We start from the raw sequence: 25,206 nt of genomic DNA, 5'->3' as shown, positions 1-25,206 counted from the left end.
TCTGTGGTACTGCTGAAAAAATCTTGTTGAATTACTGCCATTCTTTGCTCCTGATTGTCTTCCTACTTCTTTGGGTTTTTTTTTTTAAGCTCTATCACTTATTTCTTTTAAAAGTTTATATGTCTATCCAATCAAAACCAACAGGGTATCTCCCTTGAAATATTATCTTTATGATTTCCAAATAGACTACAGGACTGTGTACTGTCTTGGAATGTCCTCCAAAAACTCTGTATTGATCAAATGGGAGAGAGAAAGACTTCTTTTTAGGCTTGTTTTCCTTTGCTCATTCCCTAAATGCTATGGCTCTTCAAAATTATGTCCTAAGTTGTCTTTTTACCCTATATAGTCTTATTATATGATTCACCCACCTTCCTGGTTTTGTAGTTACCATTCATATATCCATAACTTCCAAATTTATATTTCACGCCCAGGTATCTCTACAGACCTTCAGCCGCGTATGTCTCACTGCCTACTGAGCACTGAGAGATGCTCCTCAGCATCTCAAATTTAATGTGTCCAAAGTATGACGTCTTCTCTTCTAAATCAGTCCCTTCTGATTTCAGTGAATGGCTCTACGTACAAGCTTTTTACCAAACCAGATACCTGGAAGTCATTCTTGATACTTCACTTCCCTGGCTTTAATCATCAAATTCTGCAAAATCTCTTCTGTGTAGCTCTTGCATATATTAGCTTCTGTTATCAGTGCTGCTGCTCCAGCCCAGGGTACCAAATATCCATTATCTGATGTGCTGCAGCAGCTTCCTATTTAGCCTTTCTCCTCCATTCTTGTTCTTTAGAGTCTGTTCTCTATATTGCGGCCTGAGTGGTCTTTTGAAAATACAAATCTGAGCATATTACTCTTTAATTATTAATTTCCTGTTGTTGATGTAACAAATGTAGTGTCTTACAATAGCATGAATTTATTATCTTACAATTCTGGAAGTCAGAAGTCAGTTTTACTGGGCTAAAAGCAGTGTGTTAGCAGGTCTACGTTTCTTCGAGAGCCTCTAGTGGTGAACCTGTTTTCTTGCCTTTTCCAGTTTCTAGAGGCCATCTGCATCCCTTGGCTCATGGCCCTTCCTTCATCTTCAAAGCAGCAGAATAGTTTCCTCTCTGCTTCCTGACCTCTGCTTTTGTCCTTATTTCTTCTCTCTCTGGCTGATCCTCCTGCTTCTCTCTTATAAGGACCTTTGTGATTACTTTGGGACTAACAAACAATCCAGAATAATCTCTCCATTTCAAGATGCTTAATTTAATCCCATCTTCAAAGTCCCTTTTACCAGGTAACATGTTTGCAGGTTCCAGGGATTAGGATGTGGACATCTTTGGGGGGCTGCCACATACCCACTTGCATAAAATCCTTTAATCTCTTCTTATTATTTTTAGGATAAAATCCAGACTCTTCTGTATGGCTGTTTCTTTGCCGTCTCCCACAATAATGTCTTGTTACTCCTCACTTTCCATTCTGCCTTCTAGTATCATTGAACTTTTAGTTACTTGAACATGTCTTCTCTCATGTTCTGGCTTTAAAAATTTTTTTTTAGTTTAGTTTATTTTCATTGAATTATAGTTGATTTATGATATTAGTTTCAGGTGTACAACATAATGATTGAAAATTTTTATAGATTATACTTTATTTAAAGTTATTATAAAATAATAGCTATATTCCCTGTGCAGTGCAATATATCCTTGTAGCTTTTTTTATTTTGTACATAATAGTTTGTACCTCTTAATCCCCTACCCCCATTTTGCCCCTCTGCTCCTCCCTTTCCCCATTAGTAACCACTAGTTTGTTCTCTATATCTATGGAGGACAGTATGGAGGTTCCTTAAAAACACTAAAAATAGACTTACCATGTGATCCAAAAATCCTACTTCTGGGCATATATCCAGAGAAAACTATAATTTGACAAGACACGTGCACCCCAATGTTCATAGCAACACTATTTACAATAGCCAAGACATGGAAGTAACCTAAATGTCTATCAACAAATGACTGGATAAAGATGTGGTATATGTGTGTGTGTGTATATATATAATATATATATGTATATATATATAATTATATATGTAGATGTGGTATATGTGTATATATAACATATTATATATGCATATAATATATATGTTATATACACATACACACAATGGAGTACTACACAGACATAAAAAAGAATGAAATAATGCCATTTGCAGCAACAGGGATGGGCCTAGAGATTATCATATTCTGTAAAGTAAGTCAGAGAAAGGCAAATTATCATGTGATATCACTTTTATGTGGAATCTAAAAAATGATACAAATGAACTTATTTACAAACCGGAGATAGACTCGCAAACATAGAAGATGAACTGTGGTTACCAAAGGGGAAGGGAAAAAGGAGAGGGGATAAACAGCAAGGACCTACTGTATAGCACAGGGAACTGTATTCAGTTTCTTGTAATGGAAAAGAATCGGAAAGTATATATATGTATGTGTGTGTTTATATAATTATTTATATATATATAAATAGTTGAATTGCTTTGCTGTACACCTGAAACATCATAAATCAACTACACTTTAAATAAAAAATTTTAAAAATTAAAAAAAGCAGTGCTGCTGTGAACATTGGGGTACATGTATCTTTTCGAATTAGTGTTTTTGTTTTCACTGGATATATATACCCAGGAGTAGAATTTCTGGATCATATGCTAGTTCTAGTTTTAGTTTTTTGATGAACATTCATGCTGTTTTCCATAGTAGCTGCATCAATTTACATTCCCATCAACAGTATACAAGAGTTTGCTTTTCTCCATATCCTTGCCAGTATTTGTTATTTTGTAGCTTTTTTGATGATAACCATCCTGACAGGTGTGAAGGTATCGCTTTGTGGTTTTGATATGCATCTCTCTGATGATTAGTGATGTTGAGCATATTTTCATGTGCTTTTTGGCCATCTGTATGTCTTTTTGGAAAAATGTCTATTTAGGTCTTCTGCTTATTTTTTAATTAGATTGTTTTGCTCATACAGTGAGTTGTATGAGCTGTTTATATGTTTTAGATATTAACCTCTTATCAGTCATATCATTTGCAAATATTTTCTCCCATTCAATAGGTTGTCCTTTCTTTTTTTGATGGTTTCCTTTACTGTGCAAAAGCTTTAAGTTTCACTAGGTCCCATCTGTTTATTTTTATTTTTATTTCTTTTGTCTCAGGAGACAGGAGTCAAAAAAATATTGACGATTTATGTCAAAGAGTATTCTCCTTTCTAGGAGTTTTATGGTTTCAGGTCTTACACTTAGTTCTTTAATCCATTTTGGGGTTATTTTTGTATACGATGTAAGAAAATGTTCTAAGTTCATTCTTTTACATGTAGCCGTCCAGTTTTCTCAGCACCACTTACTCAAGAGACTATCTTTTCCCCATTATTCTTACCTCCTTTGTTGTAGATTAATTGACCATGTGTGTGAGTTTTTCTGACTTCTGTATTTTGTTCCATTGATCTGTGTCTCTTTTTGTGCCTCCCACATTCTGACTTTTGCATTCTGCAGTATTTGTTTAGAATCTTTCTTCTTCCTTCCTTGCAACCTCTTCTCCCAAGCTCCTCTTTAGCTAACTGCCATTCATCATTTACCGTTCCACTTTAAATGTTCCTTCTGCTGGAAGCCTCTCTGACTCTGTGAGACTACAGTGAGTTGTGTTAGGTGTCTTTATTACATGTTGCCTATAGGATCTTGTTATGGCACTTACCTTACTGTATCTTAAGTGCATGTTTTGTTGGATGATTCCAACAGGGTGGAGTAATCAAAATTAAGAAAAGCCCACTAGAATTTACTATTTTTTTTCCTGGTAAATGTAAGATAGATAAAGATGATTAAAACAAATAATATTTGCAGGTAAAACGGTTCTGTTTTATTATTTGAAGATAATATTTTATATAGTCTATATTGTAAACTGTAACATAAAGTTTAAATACTCATATTTTCTGCTTGTTTGTTTTAGTTATAGCAAGATTTCTTGATACAGAGCAGCTTCTTTCTGTTTTAGTCCAAATTCCAAAGCAAGACACGGTATGTTTATGTATACATTATATGTTATATTATTATACATTATGTGATATAACTTGTCTTAATGTGATGTAACAGTTGGAAAATATGAAAATCTTTCAGAAAAGTACTTCATTTTTAATAACTGGAGTATTTTTATGCCTCTTTAAAAGAAACTTTTTTCCCCCAGTGTGTTATCATATATGATAAACTTAAAATTGAAAGTTTCTTAGTTGAGGAATTGACATATTTTCATTAATCAAATATTTACTTAAAGATTTTATATATAATTTGAAAACTTAGATTGTAATAATATTTGCTTAATAAATAATTGGGTGAAAATTATGTTAGATGCAAAGATTATAGATGCTCTTAAAAGGTGATCTTTATGTGAAGTTTGATTAGTTTTCAAATATGCTTAACCTTTAAAAATGAAATAAAGTCTTTGGATATTTTTCAAATTTAAATACTTAGTGCTTATAGGCACATTCTATAAAGAAAATAATAGATGGTTTTCATTCTTTCATTTAAGGTGAATTGAAAAATATTTATTTTAATGAAATACATGTACAGATGACTCTTGAATATTGGAGGTGTTGGGGCACCCACCTCTCCCTTGCAGTAGAAAACTCATATGTAACTTTACAGTCAGCCTTCTGCACCCGATGGTTGTGTGTCTGCAGAATGAACCAACTGTGGATTGTGGAGTACTGTATTTATTGAATAAAATCCATGTATAAAAATTTTTTAAAAATCCATGTAGGAGTGGACCCTCAGTGTTGAAATCTATGTTGTTCAAGGGTCACCTGTATATTTTTGCTCATGTGCTTAAAAAAGGAAAGAAATTTTGTACATCAGTAAAATTTGATTTAAAATTTGACTATTTTGCAAATGCACTGAAGGCTTATCTATGTTTAAGAAGCCTTTCTGTATTGTAGAGATAACACTCTTAAGGTTCACTTGTAATAAAAACATTAGATGGAAAAGTTTTGGCTGTTGGGCAGGCACAGAACTGGAAATTTCCTTAAATAATTGAAACACCTTTAAATTCAGTATATACAATTGAGAGATAACCTAGAACAACTGATGTCTGAAACAAAATTGTTTTCATAAAAAGAAGTTAGAGACATTCTTTACTCTCTAGTTTTCTCATAGAGTTTGTATAGAAGTGGTATTACTTCTTCCTTAAATGCTTGGTAGAATTCACAAATGAAGCCATTGAAACTTGGAATTTTCTTTGTAAGAAGGTTTTTGATTATAAATTCTTAAATAGATATGATGCTATGTAGGTTACTTGTTTCTTCTTGAATGAGCTTTAGTAGGTTGTATTTTTCAAAGACTTTGTCATTTCACCCAATTGGCATGATATTATTCATAGTAACTTCCTTATTATCCTTTTTATATATGTTGTTTATTAGTGCTATACCTCTCACATTCTTGATGTTAGTAACTTGAATATTTTCTTTTTTTTTTCCCTCCTGTTAGTCAGTCTGGCTAGAGCTTGTCAATTTTATTGGTCTTCTCAAGAACCCAGATTTTGACCTTACTGATTTTTCTTTCTTTTTTTCGCCGCTTTCTGTTTCATTGATTTCTGCTTTTATTAGTTTTATTTTCTTTCTTCTGCTTACTCTGTGCTTAGTTTGCTCTTCTTTTTTGATGTTGTGAAGGTAGAAGTGGAGGTCATTGATTTGAGACTTTTTTTCTTTTCTAATTTAGTATTTAGTTCTATAAATTTCCCTCTGAGCAATACTTCAGCTATACTTCACAATTTTTATATGTTGTGCTTTCTTTTTTGTTCAAAAAGTTAAAAATGCTTTCTAATTTCCTTTTTGATTTCTTCTTTGATTTGTGGGTTAATTACGAGTGTATTATTTAGTTTCTAATATTTGGGAGCTTTCCAGATATCTTTCTGTTACTGATTTATAATTTAGCTCCACAGTAGTCAAAGAACGCATGTTTTATAATATGGGTCTTTTAAACTTTATTGACACTTGCTTTATTTTGAAAAACTATTCGTTTGGACCACTGGAATTATGAGAATTATTTTATTTGTACAAACAAGAACCAGTGAGGAAAATTCATCTTTTTCTGTAACTGAGAAATTTGGATTCAGTTTTCCTTTTCCTTTTCCTTTCCTTCCCTTTCCCTTTCTTTCTTTCTTTCTTTCTTTCTTTCTTTCTTTCTTTCTTTCTTTCTTTCTTTCTTTCTTTCCTATTTTGGGGGGGGGCGATAAACAAACTTTATTCTAGGAAGAGAGATAAAACCATTTGAAAATTTACATATATGTACTGTTCATTGGATTCAGTTTTTCAAATACCATCCATTCACAAATACCTTTTGTGTCTTTTTCAATTAATCTTAGTCTCTTAGTGCTGCTCAGTATTGAACTGTATCTCCTGTTGCTACTGTGGGTTAAGCTGTACCCACAGGGTTGAAATAGAAATGAAAGTTGGATACATGAAGTGAACTCTTACTGTCAGACTTACAGGAGACTAGTGCATCAGACTTACCATGATGGGACAGGAATTTATAACCATTGTCTAGGCTGTTATCCTGTTTAGACTGATAAATAAAAGTGAATAGACTGTGATAAGTGTGAAATGTTCAAGAGGAAAACCCATTCATGTATTAAATGTTTATGGTGTACACATTTGAATTTTTATCTTGATAGGTTAATGCAGCTGAATCAAAGATAACGAATTTAATATACCTAAAACACACCTTGGAACTTGTGGATCCCTTAAAGGTAATTTATATGTGTGTATATTGTATAAAACATGTCTAACATCAGTTTTTTAAAAACTTTTTGTTTTGAAAAAATTTCAAACTTAGGGAAAGTTGCAAAAATAGAATAATTAATTCCCATATTCTCTCTTTTTACATGTACACACATACTATGGTCCTTATTATTACTCTTACTGAACCATCTGAGAATAAGTTTCAGTACCTAAATACTAAGGTGCATATCTCCTAAGAACAAAGGTGTTCTCTTGTATTACCACAATACAATTTTAAAATTCAGGATTTTTAACATCGGTACAATACTATTACAGTTGATTCTTGAACAACATAGGGGTTGGGGTGCAACCCAACTTCGTGCAGTAGAAATTCCATATATAACATACTGTTGGCTCTTTATATACCCAGTTCCTCCATATCCACAGTTGTTCCGTATCTGCAGTTCTGCATCTGTGGATTCATCCAACCACAGATAGTGTAGTACTGTAGTATTTACTACTGAAAAAAATCCACCTGTAAGTGAACCCATGCAGTTCAAACCCATGTTGCTCAAGGGCCAGCTGTATATTATGTATAGCTCATATTCTCACTCTTCCAATTGTCCTAATAATGTTCTTTATGGAATTCTTTTTCCTGATACAGGGTCCAATTCAGGACCATGCATTATATTTAATGTAATTTTTTTTATACTTCTTTAAACTGAAAAGTTCTCAGCCTTTCTTTCTCTTTCATAATGTTGACATCTTGAAGAGTAAGGGTCAGTTTTTTAATAGGATATTCCTCCATTTGTGTGATTGTTTTCCCATGATTAAATTCAGCTTATACATGTTTGGCAGTAGTACCAAATAAGCAATGTTGTATCCTTCTCAGTATAGAACATCAGGAGGCACATGTCATTATTCCCTTCTTGTGATCTTAACTTTAATCAGTTACTTCACTGTAAAGTTATATGTATGTAATGTGTGGAGAGATACCTTAAGACTGTGTAACTATTCCTCATCAAACTTTCACCAATTGAATTTGGCATTTATTAATGACTCTTACCTGAAGTAACTCTGATGATTAAAAATGGTGATTTTTTTCATCTATTTTAAAATACTACATGATTCAAAATATTGAAATTTTTTTCAATTAAAAGATAAAAAGAACTGATTTTTTTAAAAGAAAAAATAATGAAAATGTGGAAGAATTTTGTTATAGAGTCCATTCTAATAAATATATATAATGAACACAATTTGGCAAGATTTCAAAAGTGTTGTCATCTTTCTTAGAATGAAAAAAGTATAATAAATTATTCCCCCAAACTGGTAGATTTGATGAAACACATATTTCAAACTCTGGTATGTAAAAGGCAAAGTAAAAGCCAAAGAAAATTAGGAAAAAATTATAACACATAACAGACAAACTGTTAATTTCTATCATCATAGAAATCATGTAATTGATAAGAAAATACTGGAATGCCAGTAGAAATATGGAACATGATAAAAAAAAAAGAAAATCAGTGGTCATTAAATAATACTAAAAATGTTCAACTTCATTCTTAGTCAAAGAACTGCAAATTAAAACCATAGTTTTCATCTGTCAAAAAAGCAAAGTTTTTTTCCTTAATGGATGCAACTTACTGCTAATGAGAGAACAAAAGAGGTAGACAATTTCATAGATGGCTGGGAGGAGTACAAATTGTACATACCTTACAGGAATGTTTTGCAACATATATGTTTTGATGCTGTAATACTATTTCTAGAAATCTGTTCAAAAGAACTGCTAAGAGGTGTTGACCAAGATTTATGTCCAGTGATGGTTGTTTCAGCATTGTTTATATTCTATTAGTGTAAGTAGTGTAGAACTCCAATAATTATGGGGAGAGACTCTTTTGCTTCCCACAGGTGGAATATTATGACTTACTAATTTTTTTTAACTATGAGAACTTTCTGATGCTTGTCGTGTAGAATTAAGTAGGAAAGAAAAGGAGCATGCAATAATATAAAATTTTTGATTTGAAAAAGTAAAAGTAAATGTACCATAATACTTAGAGTATTTATCTTTGGAAGAGTGGTAGAATTATGAGTGATTTAAATGTTTTTCTTTATGCTTCTATGAATTCTAGCTTTTATTGGTATATAAATATTATTTTTCTAAAATGTTAGCATTACCTCATAGCAAACTAAAATAGGAGCTAAAATGTCAGGTTATCTATGTTGTCTCCTCTTTTCTGTTTATTCAAATAGTGCCCATTCATAGTTTCCATTAAGCAAAATAAAATCCCTACTTTTGCCGTATAAGAGTGTTGAAGTTGCTCTGTTTACAAATATATAAGATATTCTTTAAATTTAATTTATATTTAACCCAGATTTTGGGATTATGTGTAGAGTAATCTCAGTGCACAATGATAGCTGTTTAAGTACCTACCACTAATAGTTTAGTGTTAATGGTTAGTTGGAAGACAAGAAAAATAAGTCACAGTAGAGCAGTGGATGCCACTTATTAACCATGTGCTCTTTATCTTGAAAATGGGCCAGATATATTCTGTCTTCACATATCTGAAATTTCTTTTATGAGTATACAAAGGAGAAGATGAAGCAAGAAATCACTTGATAAACTATAAAGTATTAAACAAATGTAAAATGCTGCATTTGAATAATGTCATAATTTATTATCCTTAACTATCTTTATTTTATTCTTTAATAGATTGCTCTGAAGAACTGTAACACACCTTTATTAAGAGCTTACTGTGGTTCCTTGGAAGATAAGAGGTCTCTGTCATTCAGCTGTTAATAAAATAGCAGATTATTCCATTCTTCCTGATCATAACTGATTTTAAGGACTTTAATTGTTTTCTATACAACAATTCCTTGAGTTTTAACAGAAACTTTAAACTGTTCATCAGAAATCTAATTGTACATTGCATCTTATAAATACCAATAAATAGGATAATAGCACATTGAGTATTTGTGTTAATGGCTATAATTAATTAGAATAGCATTAAAATTGAAATCATATGCAATTTTAATGTTTCTTTTTTTAGCTTTTCTCTGTGGAAAGACTTGCAAGTATAAGAATATATTATTTTCTTTTGCTTAATCATGAAAGACCTAATGTAACCAAAAAATAGTCTATATGAATACTGCATAAGGTCTAAATGCAGTTTAATTTTAATATTGTTTTTAGCAGTGGCACCTTGGTTCTTGACCAAAAAGACTTGTAATACTTAAAAATGGTTACTTTATTGATTCAAGATTCTTCACTTTGTGTGAAGCCAGGAAATGAGGTTAATAGTAAAATAGAATTAATTACAAATAAAATACAGGACAGAATAAAATAAAAATTAGAAAAATAGGTATTACTAGACTTCTGGTTTACATGATCCACACTGACAGTTGTAAGGTTCTTCTTATACTGTCTCATAATACGCTTAGTCTCCCTTGCCCCAACTGAGGGCAAGGACTGTATGTTAATCCTTCTTTGAATCACTGCATCTAACACAATTATTGCTACATGGTATAAGTAAATGTTTGTTGAGTCAATGAACATGAAGCTAGAATTTTTAAAACAGTGATTCAGGGATATATTTTATACTCACAGACACTATGTATGATTTGAGAGATCTGTTTATTAGCAGTTGTGAGATTGTCCTTGGTGGTCCCATGTTATTTTAGGAGAATAGTTAAGACTGACAGAGTAGTTTAAAATTGACACGGCCACAGTCCTAATTAATTTTAAATATGTATTTTGCTTAACTATTTTCAAAATAATTTTCAACAATGATTTTTAAGAAAACATGTTATTTGCTATCATTAACTATTATTCAAATTGTACATTAAAATAATCGACGGTCTTATTGCCTACAATGTTCTTTTTTAGGTTTGGAATTATACTTGACAAGATTAAAACAGTAATTAATGATGATGCGAGGTACATGAAAGGATGCCTGAACATGAGGACTCAGAAGTGCTATGCAGTGAGGTCGAACATAAATGAATTTCTTGACATAGCTAGAAGAACATATACGGAGATTGTAGATGACATTGCAGGTAATTTAATTACTTGAGCACATTTTTTCTGTTTTTTTTTAGAAATAAAACAAACTTTTTAAGGATATAATATGCTTTTTTGCTGATTATAATTAGCCATGCATTTTTTGAGAGGGAGCCCTCAAATTGTTTTTATTTTTATTTTATTTTTTGTTGAAGTATAGTCGTTACAATGTATCAATTTCTGGTGTACAGGATAATGTCCCAGTCATGGAGCTTGCAAAATAGTAGTGGAGACAGATAATAAAGAAACAAACACATACACATATATATACATATCCATATTGATATATAAATTATACCAATCATATATAGTAAATTGCGCATGGATATAAGAGATATAAAGAAAATAGTCAGGTTAGAGGGATCAGAGAGTGACTAGGTGTGGAGGCATAGAGGATGGGAATGTTTTTAGTACAAAGAATAGCCTAAGAAAGGAATTCCACCCTCTGGCAGTGGTAGAAACTGAAGCACAAACACATGAGGAAATCTTAAGGGTTGAGAGAAGAAATTTGTTAGGATGGAATAGGGCATTCCCTTACAGAACTAGTAAGATAAGTTTAGAATAGTAGACTAGGGGTCAGAATTTAGTCTTTGAAGGCCAGTTTGGAGATTTTTCCCAAGGAAAATGAAGAGGCATGGAGATGTTTTTGCTCTGTGAAGTGTAAATGATCAAGAAGATATGTTGAATGAATTTAAGTGGAACAATGGAAAGTGGAGATATTTTAAACTATTAAAAGTTAATAAAGCATTATTTAGGATGATAGTAATGTCTATGAGAAGAGAGAAATGCAAAGATTGAAGGAAGAATTGATAAAAATGAATAATTGAGTAGATACGTAAAAAGGAAATGTAGCCATTGGTGCTAATTGAAATTTCTCGCCTGAGAATGGTTGTACCACTGAGAAAAGCAGGAATATTATTGGAGGAACCATTTTTGAGGATTAAGGATGTTAGTTTTCTCAAGTAATGTTCAGAGCATTAATGGTCATCATGTTAAAAATATAAATTTAGAACTCTGTAGTGAGTTTACAGCTGATAGGAAGTTTTTTTTTTTTAAGGAATTTTATTTGATGATTCATCTGTTTCCTTTTTGGAGTATTTTGTCTTATAAAATATATTTTGTAGATACAAATTATTATACATAAAATAGATAAGCAACAAGGATTTACTGTATAGCACAGAGAATTATACCCAATATCTTGTAATAACCTATGCTAGAATATAATCTGCAAAAAAACCTGAATCACTGTGTTATATACTTTAGATTAATGCAATATTGTAAATCAACTATGCTTTAATTTTAAAAAAGTAACAAGACCTTCCTACTTATATATAAAATAACAAGAAAAAGTTATGTGATTTTTTTAAACATGAAGAGTAATTTTCTCATTAAAATTTCTTTGTTTTGTTTTTGTTTTTCTTATTTCTGGTCATTAGGAATGATATCACAGCTTGCAGAAAAATACAGTCTTCCTTTGAGGACAAGTTTTAGCTCAGCTCGAGGGTTTTTCATCCAGATGACTACAGATTGTACAGCCCTACCCAATGATCAACTTCCTTCAGAGTTTATTAAGGTTCATTCTAGAGTTGGGGTTAGGAAATTATTATTTCTGATTTTACAGAATTACATTTACATATTTTCAGGCACTTCTTGAGTTTTACATGCCAAATTTCTGAATGTTCTGTATATTGCTTCTCTTACTCCTACCCCTCTACCTAACAGCTTTACTAATCTAAGAATGACTTAGAAGAATTTTTTAGAGAAATACCAAACACAGTGCTTCCCACAGTTCTGGGAGCTTGATATGGGTAAAAAGGGAAAATGAAGAAAGACAGTCCAAAAGGAATTTTTGATCAAAAAAATTTACAAAGTACCGTGCTTTCTCCTGTTTCAGGTTGTTCTCAATGCACATCTGCCTATTAAAGTTTTAAAAGTCCTGATGTAAAGAAATTTGCTTAATTTTTTAAATCCAGTGTTGCCAAACCTTTGGACCAGGGTGATGTTTTTTCCTATATACATGTTAACTCCTCCACAATATACCAATTTGGTGAAGTCTGACTCACACTAATCTTTATTTTCTCTGCCCCCAGTGGGTACCTTTTGACAAAAACAAACCATTTAACTTTCAGGTCTTTAAAATATGTACTATATTACCAGTAATAAGGCATGGAGGAAATAAAGAGTGGATTGAGAGCTTGAGTGAGGTTCAGATATGGGGCAATGGCTAAGACAGGGATTAGAGATGGAGTGAGGATTACTATCTGCTATGCATATTATTAGTAATAAGATGTAGTGTTTTAACATTTCTACATGGCTATATTAAGACCTGTAAAAATAGTTGTGTCAGATAGACCAGGTAAAAAAATTCATCTTTAACTTTAGTATTGATCTTCCTTTTCTCTTTCACAAACATTATTTGGGACTTTGTGGTACTGTGTCTCAAAAACTAAAGTGATTAACCTAAATACTTGTATTTCTATTGTTTAAAGTCTGTATGTTTTACTGCATAGGAGTGTATCTGTATCTTGACATTTGTTTTTTAATCTCTTAACAGATATCTAAAGTGAAAAATTCTTACAGCTTTACATCAGCAGATTTAATTAAAATGAATGAAAGATGCCAAGAGTCTTTGAGAGAAATTTATCACATGACTTATATGTAAGAGCATTTGAAATTTTTGAATACTGAATTAAATTGGTTTAACTTGAGGTACTCTGGTAAATTTTATTAGTTGACAGGTTGTAGAAAATTGTAAAGTTATGAATGTTAACAAGCAAAGAACATTTCCTGAAAAAAACAGTTAAAATTTTAAAGTCTGTCATTCTGATTGGGATCACTGAGCCTCACAGAAGATTCAGAGCAAATCTTAATTATGAAAAAAAAAATATCCCATTATACTGGGTTGTAGAAGAAGCTTGGTACCCAACCAAATTTCCACATTTCAGCAATACTTCATTCATTCTTTCAATGAAGTTTTAAGAAATGTCATAATGACACGAGCTTGAAATATCTCTAGTACCGCGTGGTACATTCCACCATGATGTATAGCTAAGCACGTCATGAGCTTATCTTGGGCTTTGCTCAGTTTATTCCTTTCCTTTAGTGTATAAACACTCAATTCTTATGCCTTAATACTTATACAGCAACATCACAATAATGCCAATTGTTCATGGCACAATAATGCCATGAATTTTTACTGTTCATGGAACAGTTGCAATGTGTCTAGAAATAAGAACTAGGACAGTCAAAATTGATGAGCTGAGGTAATAAAGATGGCCTTTCAAAACAATTTCAGATCATGGACCAAAGAAATTATAAGATATAGTAAGTTTGGGGAATGTATTTCTCTATGTGAAGGCAAAATTTTTATATTATGTCACAATATGATAACTCTGCCACATAAAAGCTTAAATATGTTGTTAGGATGTTTGTGTATGTGTGTGAGAGAGAATGGGTGAGAGAGAAACTACATAATAGCTTTTGTGTTGAATTTAACATTGCAAAACTAAAATTATTAATAGATGGGATCTGTTGAAGTATAGTGAGGGCTTGATTTGACCTTTATAAAATATTTCTATTAATAAAAATTTATTTTATTAATATTTAATCCAAGCAGTGATTTCAGAAGCATGGTGTTAACACACAAGAAGATGGATTCTTTGCTGCTAAGTAACGGTGACCTTGAGTATGATATTCAATTTCCTCATCTCTAAAATGAGGCAATAGAACAATAGATTTTATGTATAGTGTACAATTCAACTGTGAATGTTACTTTACCTTAGGCAATGAATTTAATATTGTTTTACAATTATATTGTATGTCCCTTTTTAAAAAGCATTACTTGACTTACCAAACATGTACTTTCAGGATAGTATGCAAACTGCTTAGTGAGATTTATGAACATATTCATTGCTTATATAAACTATCTGACACTGTGTCAATGCTGGATATGCTGCTGTCATTTGCTCATGCCTGCACTCTTTCTGACTATGGTAAGTTATTTTCTTTGGAATAAATACGTTGCATACTGAAATTTGTATTCCATTCAAAGAACTTTATATAACAATTATGAATATTTTACATTTTTTTGCCCGAAATATAGTCTTGTGCCTGTGGCCCTAGACTAAGACTCAACACAGAGAAAATGAAATTACCCTTAAAGTTTCTTTTAAAATTAAGAAAATTATTTACTGAGAAACTGACAAATCAGAAAGGAAAAAAACTGCAAGAAACTTAAAAGGTTCTCAAAATAAGAAAGACTGTAGAGCTGTCTTCTTGGTAAAAATAATGATGATCCAAATGTATAAAGTTCAAATCTGAAGCTACATCAGAAGCAGTAGGATACTAATAGTAATAGACATGAGAGAAATGAAAGTGAAAATTTTAAAAAATTTGCTATTTAGATGTGAGCATCCCAAGATCAAAAATCATATCATTTATTTTTGTATCCCAAGTTTATACACAGGCTTTGAATACAAATGTTAAGTAATTTTCTAATGTTAAATGAATACTTCAAGTTAGCCCTCCTTGAAATTTCTTATCCAACTTATCAGTAATAACTGTACTCCAGTATGTAAATTTGCATAATTTGTATGTAATAATTAAGGTTGAGTAATTGTAGGATTAATAACATTAATAACATTAAAATTTCTAGTTAAAACCAGCAGTAATACTTCCAAAATATTATGTTAATTTATTTTTATAATGGGAAAGGTATTTTACAAGGTTTTTTTCATAGTTGGTATTTCTATATTTCTTTTGAAAATGTTACATTTTTCAATTGGTTATTTTATAGGCCAAAACTTTTTAACTTTTTATCTCTCCTTGGGGGTCATAACCTTACTTTAAGGATCAGCTATTTTAATAGTAGTTTTCTTAACTAATAAGATATTTGATGTTGCTCCATTTTGAAACTCCAAACTTATAAATAATGAATTTTTGGTATTAAAAATGATTTTTAAATAGTTAAAAATTTTTTTCAAATTAACCTCACTTTTATAATGAATGCTTTCAAGTTTACCCATGTGTTTCATCTAGAGGCCTGTAGCATTTAAATTTTTACTTGTCCTTCCACCCTCTTCTTCCTCCCTTCACCTCAGAAATTATCCATAGAGACCTGATCATTATTTCTTTCTATAAATTAGCAGTATCTCTTTTGTCTTCTCTATCCTCTGAGATTTCTTTTTAGACAAAATTTCTATAAGTTTGGGCATAAAATTATTATTTTATTTGGTTTTACTCTATATCCATACCTCCTTTGAAAAGCTAAGTATGCCAAATTTGAAATAATGCTGAAGGCTAGGATTAAGTGAATGTGCAGTTTTGTAGTTGTCTTTATACTTTGGGATAGAATAATGATATTGTTGCTAATTGACCCTAGTAAAATCACTAAATTATATACAGTACTTCCACATCACAAAATCTTTAAGTATAAATAATCTTTCAAAACCTTTCTATTTTTCTCTTTAGTTCGGCCAGAGTTCACTGATACTTTAGCAATCAAACAGGGATGGCATCCCATTCTTGAAAAAATATCTGTGGAAAAACCTGTTGCTAACAATACCTATATTACAGAAGGGAGTAATTTTTTAATCATAACTGGACCAAATATGAGTGGGAAATCCACATATTTGAAACAGATTGCCCTTTGTCAGATTATGGCCCAGATTGGTAAGTTATGGATTTACTTTATAGTTAACAATTCTACTCCCCATTTAAAATATTTTGTGTCCAATATTTGAAATCCAGGTGCCTAATTAACCTAAGAGCAGTTTGGAGTAGATTTTCTTACCTGAAAGTATGATAATGTCTAGTATATAGACCATAACTTTTATTATTTGGTATTTATTAAGCTCCATCCAATTTGGATTACATTGTACTGAAAATTTTGTGGGATATAACAGAAGTAGGAACTTTCTCATCATAGCTATTAATGTTGTATCAACTGTTACTAAACTGAATCATAAAATTATCTGAGATTCAAAAACTTTATTGTGAGAAAAAGTAAAATAAATAGGATAAACTGCTGCCTTTAATAACCCATGTAAGATTTTCCCAAAATTATAACATTGGGCAGAGAAACATTTCCCTTGCTTAACCTAAAAGGGACCAATAACTTGGCCACAGCAGTTGATCTATTACACAGATGTGTGCACTCACGCATAAATGGCTGTCACAGGCCGAACGTTGTTATGTATTTCTTAGCATAAAGGCACAACTCACCTCTTATCTCGGAAAACTGGGTTCCTTGAGGACTATGTGAATCAGAGATGAGATGATTGGTCCTAATACAGTGGTTCTCAACCAGGGGTGGATTTTGGTTCTCCTTACCCTGGAATTTGTCAATGTCTGGAGACATTTTTGATTGTCACAACTAAGAGGAGTGTAAAGTCCAAGGATGCTGTGAAACATCCTACAATGCACAGGATACCCACTTTCTCCTTTTCACCCTGCAGCCCTCACATACACACAAGAAAGTTTTATCCAGCCCAAGATGTGGTTGAAGAACCCTGGTCTAATGTAATGTAATGGATTATAAAGGAAATACAGCAATAATAATATTGGTCATATAGTGCAAATTTACCCTTAATACTGGGAAAGAAAATCAGAGAGGAATGAATGAATGAATGAAGAGTAAATATTTTATTGAGTTTATAGTTTAAAAGGACATTGTAGCCAACTTCCCTCCCCTTGTAAACATACACATTCATAAGTGACATAATAATCTTAACTTCTTTTTGACTAGTTATGAGGTCTGTCCTTTAAAAAAAATAGGCTAATTATTGGATAGCTATAATTATTAGAACATTCATTATAATGAATTGAAATTTAACTTTCTATAACATCTACTCATTAGTCCTAATTCATATCTTCTGAGCATTTCAGAATCATCTAATATCTCTTAGGAATAGCCCTTCAAATATTTGGAGAAAATTGCTATTACTCTACTTCTCTTGTCACTGTCCATCTTCAGCCTATAAAATACCTTAAAGTATATATAATATCTGATTTGATTTGATTGTAAAGGAAACAGAAGGACTTGAAAGACATGAAAGTTAAGAATATAGGCTTTGGGACTAGACCTAGCTTGTCTAGTTATTAGCTCTATGATCTTAGGCAAATTACTTAACCTCCTTATTTTTTCTCTCTGTAAATGAAAATAATAATAGTACCATGTTTTAGAATTGTTGTAAAGATTAAGCAAGATAATATTTATAAAATGCTTAAGGGAAGGGTGTGGGAAAGAAGGAGACTTTCCAGATAGACGTAAGAGCATGCTCTAAAGCACAGAAGCAAAAGAACAGTATGATGTTCCCTGGGAATTGCAAGAAGTCCAGAGGCTTAGCGGTTCCTCACCTAACAGAACAGAGTGGCTATGAGAAGTAGTAGGCTGTAAAGCTGGAGAGATGGGCAGGAGTCACATCTTGAAGGGCCTTAGGTACTTAATGGAGAGACTGAAATTTATCCAGAAGTCTACAGAGAGCTATTGAAATTTAAGCAAGAGAATGGCATGATTGGATTTGACTTTTAGAATGATCACTCTGGCTAATGTTATGGTTAGAGGAAAGCCAGACTAGCAGCAAAATACCAACCAGTAGGCTTCTGTGATAATTTAGACATGATGATAAGATGTTGAGAGCCTTTTTGGTGGAGGTAAGAGAAAAGGGAAAATATGAACATATATAGCACATATGCTGTGTTCTGTGCTTGGTACTTTCCCATTCATTTTCCTACTTAATCCTTCTGGCTATCCTGTGAGAAAGTTGTATTTAAGATAATATGCTCTCTGAGATGCAATCTTTATAATTATTTTTATTATTACTGTTACTTTTATTTTTATTAGTATTATCCTGACTTGCTTTTTCTGCTTTCTAGTCCTTATTCTTCAGAGGAGGATCTTATTTTTCACCCTTGCCTTTGTTTTAAATCTTGGAATAATCTGGCTTTGTTTCTTCACTCATATAATTTCACCATTTTGTCTGTACAGAGTTCTGTATACTTGATACTTTTCCCATTCAACTATTTGTATATTTTTATCTTCTTATGATTTTAGAATACCTTTTGTATCTGATTTTGTATGGATAAATACATTAATATATAGGTACATTATATATTAATAATAGGTACGTTAATCAGATTGATTTGTTTTCCAAAGATAAATATTTTAAATTAGTTAGCCTGATGGTTGCTCAGACAGAAACAGTCTTGTGGATGAAAATTTACCTTTTTAGAAACATTTAATGTTTACTTGCATTCCAATTGTGGTTATTTCTGCATATTTCTAATAATAGCTATCTCCTGACATACCTTCCTATGATTTTATCAACTTGAGCTTCATAAGCACTTCCTTCAAATTTTCATATTTTAAATATTTTTATCGTCTAACTATATTATTTAAAATTTTTATCAAGTTGATAACAAATTTTTCTAATGTACTTGAATATATATTGTCTTATTTGAACTTCCACATAAGTTTGTACAATAGGTAAGGTAAGCATTTCTATTTTATATGTGAGGAAGATGAAACTGGGAGAATTTAAGTGTTGTCCAAGATTATACAGTAAATGGTGGAGCGCGGGCCATGTCTTCTAACTCCATATTCAGTGATCTCTCCTCCATGTAATCCTTAGATAAGCTAGTAAATAATGAATTGGTAGAAGATTCAAAATGTTAGTAGTACTTATGTTTTATAAAAGCAGCTCAGTTTAGCTTGATCTGATATTTTATAGGATCATATGTTCCAGCAGAATATTCTTCCTTTAGAATTACTGAACAGATTTTTACAAGAATCAGCACTGATGATGATATTGAAACAAATTCATCAACATTTATGAAGGAAATGAAAGAGGTACCCAAACTCAACTTTTCTTTTTTTCCTTTTTCAGTTTTATTAGGTAGAATTATTACATTTCAACTGCACATACACATTATATTGCATGTAAATATACATATATATATACAGTATATAGCACTTTTTTTAGTTTACATATATGTACTAATTATTGTTTCTAAGAACAGATTAGAGCTTTAGCTTTTTAAATTTACATAGCTATCAAAGGAATAAAGCCAACTACAAAATAAGAGTCAATAGAATGCAGTAATCCAGTCATAAAGGACAGACAAATGTGTTTACACATATTCAAGAAATCAGTCATCTTAGTTATAAGTAATATGTAATTTTTCTTATGTTAAAAATGTATTGAATTCTCCCACTAATGGTCAATTATAATGTAAGAAAGTATTCTTATACTAAAGCAAGCAGATATGTATATACTGCTCTACAAGAGCCAGAGGGCAGTCAAAGACAGCTTCCTAATTTCTCTTATGAGGAAATGGAAGCAAATGTTTTATTGAAAAATACAGCTTTAAAGAAAATGCTTGTGTTACTGAATGATAAAAACGTGCTTTCATGTTTTTATGTGAAATATATAAAAGACTTCAGAAAATGATGACCTGTTCAGGAACATTTTGCATAGTATCTATTGTTCCTCTTAAGCTTGGTTTTAAAATAAAAGATCACTGTGTTAGAAGGCTTTTTAAAAATATCCATTTCTGTGTTATTGTAGGATTTTTATTTCCTGTAACAAAGTATGTATTATCCCCTATTTCTGATCTGACCAAATGTCAAGTAGGCTTGAGGGGCTAAAGGGATTCAGTATAGCTCTTGAGCTGTCTTTTGTAGCTAGGAATTTCTGGATCACTATACAGTTGTGTAATTTTCTTTAGATAGATGGAGAATAAAGTTATCTTTTGCCCACAGTAAATGAAATTTATATAATTATTTAGTATGTATTGAATATCTATGGGAGAATACATCAATGGACCAGGTACTTAAGGTGTACTTTTAAATGGTCCTAGCTCTCGAGAAGCTTAGTCCTGTGGAAAGGTAAAATGGCTATGAAGGTTACTATTGTATCATGATATAGAAAGGGTGGAATTCTATTTTTTGAGAAAGGAAGTTAATTTCAGTAGAGAAGGAACATTTCTGCCAGTGAAAGTCTTGGTCTTTTTTGATAATGGATTTACATTTTTTTGTTTAATCAGAAATCAATGGACTTGGGATGATTTTCCCTAAATTTTTCTTTTCATTTTTACTGGCTATAGAGATGTTAAAATAAATTTGAGAGATAGTTTAGAGAGTGTCTTGACAATAACTGATTAGTCATTTCAATGAGAAGAGAAGAAAATGACCGTCTTTGTGCTTTATTTAAATATTTAATTCATTGCTTTATTTCACTGTATCTGAAACATCAATATTTTAGATAATGGTTATTTACTTTGTTGTCTCATACACATATGCATAATTCTGTTTATGTATGTATCAGCTATTCTATTGGAATTGTTAGTAATGAGATTTTTAGAGAGAAAAGCAATGTATTAGTTTCTGCTCAGCAGGATTTCTCTGTAAAAATATATTTCACATGAGCTAATAGAGAGACTGGATATTTCCTCATTTTTTTTTCTATGATAGTGACAGCTGTTTGGTTACGATGAATAATATTGAAATTGTATTTTCAGATAGCATATATTCTACATAATGCTAATGACAAATCACTTATATTAATTGATGAACTTGGCAGAGGTACTAATACAGAAGAAGGTATTGGCATTTGTTACGCTGTTTGTGAATATCTGCTAAGCTTAAAGGTATTCTTGTCTATTTATTTTAAGTTCATTAATTTTGAATACTCTATTTTTTATTGAATGAAAGATATGTTAAATTCTGTAGTGCTTTACAATTTTCAGCATTTTCACACAGAACATTTCATATAATCTCATAATAACACTTTTTTTCCCTACTCCTATACTGCCCCTTGCCCCTTCCCTTTTACCACTGGCAACCACTAGTTTATTCTCTGCATATGAGTCTGCTGCTTTTTGTTTTATTCACTAGTTAGTTATATTTTTTAGATTCCACATATGTGGTATCATACAGTACTTGTTTTCCTCTGTCTTACTTCACTTAGCATAATGCCCTCTAATTCTGTTGAGTCCTTTTTATGATGTATTTTTTTATATATTTATCATGATTGGATTTTACAGGCACCTACAAATGGCTCTTTAAGCAATTTTAGGTAATAAAAACATATCATAGCTTTCATATTTTTGTTACTTTATTTTAATCGAAGCAGGAATGATTAGTATGATAGTCATGATATAGAAAAAAGAAAAGAGGAAATCAAGAAATACAAGAAATATCAAAACTAGTCACTTGGCTTTAATTTAATCAAATTGCAAAACATTTGCTAGTGAAACATTTCAGTTTTTGACTGTGTGTAATAACATTTGACTGTGATGTCACAACATGAAGTAAACTAGGTATCTGAAGTAACTTTATGGAAAATCTCTTTTACTTAAGAGTTCATTCCTTTAAAGAAAGCATTCTTTTATAAATCAACTATGTAAAACAAACTATGATCTTTGCTCTATTATTAAGCTAATTTATAAAATATCTTTGTAGATGATCACTCAAAGTAGATAGTGGTGTGCAAAAAAATAACAATATTTTCCTATATTTAAAGCACCTTAAAATATCACTAAGATGAGATTTTTCACTTTAAATGAGTCTGTAATTATTTATTATATAGAATGAGAAAACTCTTATTTTATACTTTAAAAAAGGTGTATGATGAATCAAAAGTAATGTTAATAGATAACAATCTGTAATTCTAATGTCAGTTGATAAGATACCATGCAAGACAATGCTAATTCTCCTCAGGATCCACCCTTACCACCCTTCTTTGCTTCTAGACCTATAACTAGACTCAGATCCCAGGAGGCCCTTAAAGGTGAAGTACAAAGTGTGGCCCATGAGGAGGCACAATAACTTTAAAAGAACTACTTGAGTTTTCTAATTTATACAGATAGAAACCTGAGGAGCATGTGTAGAACTGGATATTAAAGATGTTTGGATAATGATGGAAGGAAGTAGGATGAGGCCAAATTTACTGATATTGACTCACGGAGCAGAGGTTTTGTTAATGTCACTCAGGATGTTTGGTTGGTTGGTTGAAACATGAACTAAAGGTAGCCCATAGTGACTAGCTTGGAAATGCTAGACCTGCCTTGGTTTAATATAGAGGAAAAGATTCAAAGGCTTAGAGAGGCTAGAATATTATTGTATATTTTTCACTTAAAACCTACTCACCTACCCTGCAAGGGTCCAGAAGACACACCTTTCACCATTATTGTGAGAAATAAATTTATGAGGAGAGCTCCAACATCCTTGAAATGCTCTGTGTTCACTCTTTCTGATAGGCTAGATCTTATAGTGAAAACTGCAGTCATTGAATTGGGAAACCTAAACACAGTGGGAGCAATTGGATCTTGGGGTGGCAGGAGGCAACTGACGGTACTCTACCACCAAAGGCAAGATGGGAGTGGTTACCAAAACAGGCAGCAGAGCCAAAGCAGCAATCAGAATAGTCTTGACTGGGGCAGTCAAGTGCACTGGCTAGTTGATTGTGGTGTTCCCTAGAAATGAAATAGAAGGGAAGCATATCATATTATACACTTGATGTGTATAAGCAGAAAAGTTTTAGGTCAAGTGAACAAAAACCTAGCCTGAACCATAAAAAAAGAGAGTCAGGGCCTCTCAACCAGTTTCTAGACCTGAGCCAGTTTATAGATCTAGAACCTCTTAAATGAAGGAGAAGCCAGGTTCCCTTGAAGAAGGACTCTGGTATGCTCCAAAAATTTATTCTATTTAGTTTTCTCCTGGCTTTCTCCAAAGGAACCTACAGCCTTTTACTGGGGTAACTGTGCATTGGGAAAAAGGAAATAATCAGGCTTTTTTAGGACTACTAGACACTGGCTCTGAACTGACTCTAATTCCAGAGACCCAGAACATCACTGTGGTTCACCAGTCACGGTAGGCATAGGGAAGACATATGATCAATGCAGTTTTAGCTCAGATCTATTTTATAGTGGGCCCAGTAGGTCTGCAACCTGTCTTGTGGTTATTTCTCCACTTCTGGAATGTGTAATTGGGATATGTGTACTCAGCAGCTGGCAGAATCTTCACATTGGTTCCCTGACCTGTGGAGTGAGGACTATTTAAAGTAGAAAAGACCGAATAGAAGCCATTAGAACTGTTTCTGCATAAGAAAAATAGTTGCCCAAAGCAATACCCCGTTTCTAGAGAGATAGCAGAGATTAGTAACACCATCAAGGACTTGAAAGATGCAGGAGTGGTGATTCTCACCACATTCCCATTTGACTTGCCTATTTGGCCTATGCAGAAGATAGATGGACCTTGGAGAATGATAATGAATTATTGTAACCGTAGCCAGGTGGTAACTGAAATTGCAGCTGTTTTTACTAGATGAGGGTTTATTGCTTGAGCAAATAACACATCCTCTGGTACCTAGTGTGCAGCTAATTGACTAGCCAATGCTTTTTTTCCTCCATACCTATCTGTCAACAAAGCAGTTTGCTTTCAGCTGGCAAGGTCAGCAGTATACCTTCACTGTCCACCTTTAGGGGTATGTCAGCTCTCCAACTCTCATAATTTAGTTTGCAAGGATCTTGATCGCTTTCCTTCTGACAGGATATCACACTGTTCCATTACATTGATAACATGATACTGATTGGACCTAGTGAGCACAAAGTAGCAATCACTTTAGACTTACTGGCAAGACATCTGTGTGTCAGAATGGGGAGACAAATTTGACAAAAGTGCAGGAGCCTTCCACCTCAGTGAAGTTTCTAGGAATGCAATGGTCTGGGGCATGTTGAGATATCCTTTGTAAGGTAAAGGATAAGTTGTTATATCTGGCCCTTCCTACAACCAAAAAAGAGGCAAAATGCATAGTCGACCTCTTTGGATTTTAGAGGCAATGTATTTCTCATTTGAATTTGTTACTGCAGCCCATTTATCAGGTGACCTGAATACTGCTAGTTTCACGTGGGTCCCAGAGCACGAGAAGACTCTGAAAGAGGTTCAGCCATGCAAGCTGCTCTGCTGCTTAGGCCTTATGGTCAAGCAGATCACTCGTGTTTGAAGTGTCAGTGACAGACAGAGATGCTGCTTGGCACCTTTGTCGGGCCCTTGTCAGTGAGTTACAGCATAAGGCACTGAGACTTTGCAGCAAAGCCCTGCTGTCCTCTGCAGATAATGACTCTCCTTTTGAGAAACAGGTCTTGGCTGGCTACTGTGTGTCAGTAGAGACTGAACGATTAACCACGAGCCACCAAGTTGTCATGTGGTCTGAGCTGCCTGTCATGAGTTGGGTGTTATCTAACCCACCAACCATAAAATTGGGCAGGTGCAGCAGCACTGCTCCATCAAATGGCAGTGGTATATACATGACTGGGCCCACGAGGCCCTGAAGGCACAAGGAAGTTACAGGAAGAAATGGCCCAAATGTTCCTGGTCCTCACCCCTGCTGTGCTACTTTCTCACCTTGCACCT

The 25,206-nt window shown here is 32.6% G+C and overlaps 1 protein-coding gene across 1 annotated transcript in view; it reads left to right on the top strand.

Annotated features, from left to right (window-relative positions):
• Positions 1 to 25,206, top strand: part of MSH4 (mutS homolog 4) — a 56,875-nt gene that overhangs the window by 21,001 nt on the left and 10,668 nt on the right. Inside the window, exons 8-17 of the mRNA XM_010963390.3 lie at positions 3,976 to 4,043; positions 6,691 to 6,765; positions 9,447 to 9,511; positions 10,620 to 10,789; positions 12,230 to 12,366; positions 13,348 to 13,451; positions 14,661 to 14,785; positions 16,263 to 16,463; positions 19,523 to 19,641; positions 21,312 to 21,440. Of these exons, the coding sequence (XP_010961692.1) occupies positions 3,976 to 4,043; positions 6,691 to 6,765; positions 9,447 to 9,511; positions 10,620 to 10,789; positions 12,230 to 12,366; positions 13,348 to 13,451; positions 14,661 to 14,785; positions 16,263 to 16,463; positions 19,523 to 19,641; positions 21,312 to 21,440 (1,193 nt within the window). The remainder of the gene's footprint in view (positions 1 to 3,975; positions 4,044 to 6,690; positions 6,766 to 9,446; positions 9,512 to 10,619; positions 10,790 to 12,229; positions 12,367 to 13,347; positions 13,452 to 14,660; positions 14,786 to 16,262; positions 16,464 to 19,522; positions 19,642 to 21,311; positions 21,441 to 25,206) is intronic.

The sequence above is a fragment of the Camelus bactrianus genome, chromosome 13, assembly GCF_048773025.1.
Source record: "Camelus bactrianus isolate YW-2024 breed Bactrian camel chromosome 13, ASM4877302v1, whole genome shotgun sequence".
NCBI classification, from domain to species: domain Eukaryota; kingdom Metazoa; phylum Chordata; class Mammalia; order Artiodactyla; family Camelidae; genus Camelus; species Camelus bactrianus.
Note: the sequence above shows the minus strand (reverse complement) of the source record. Positions and strands in the feature narration are given on the sequence as shown.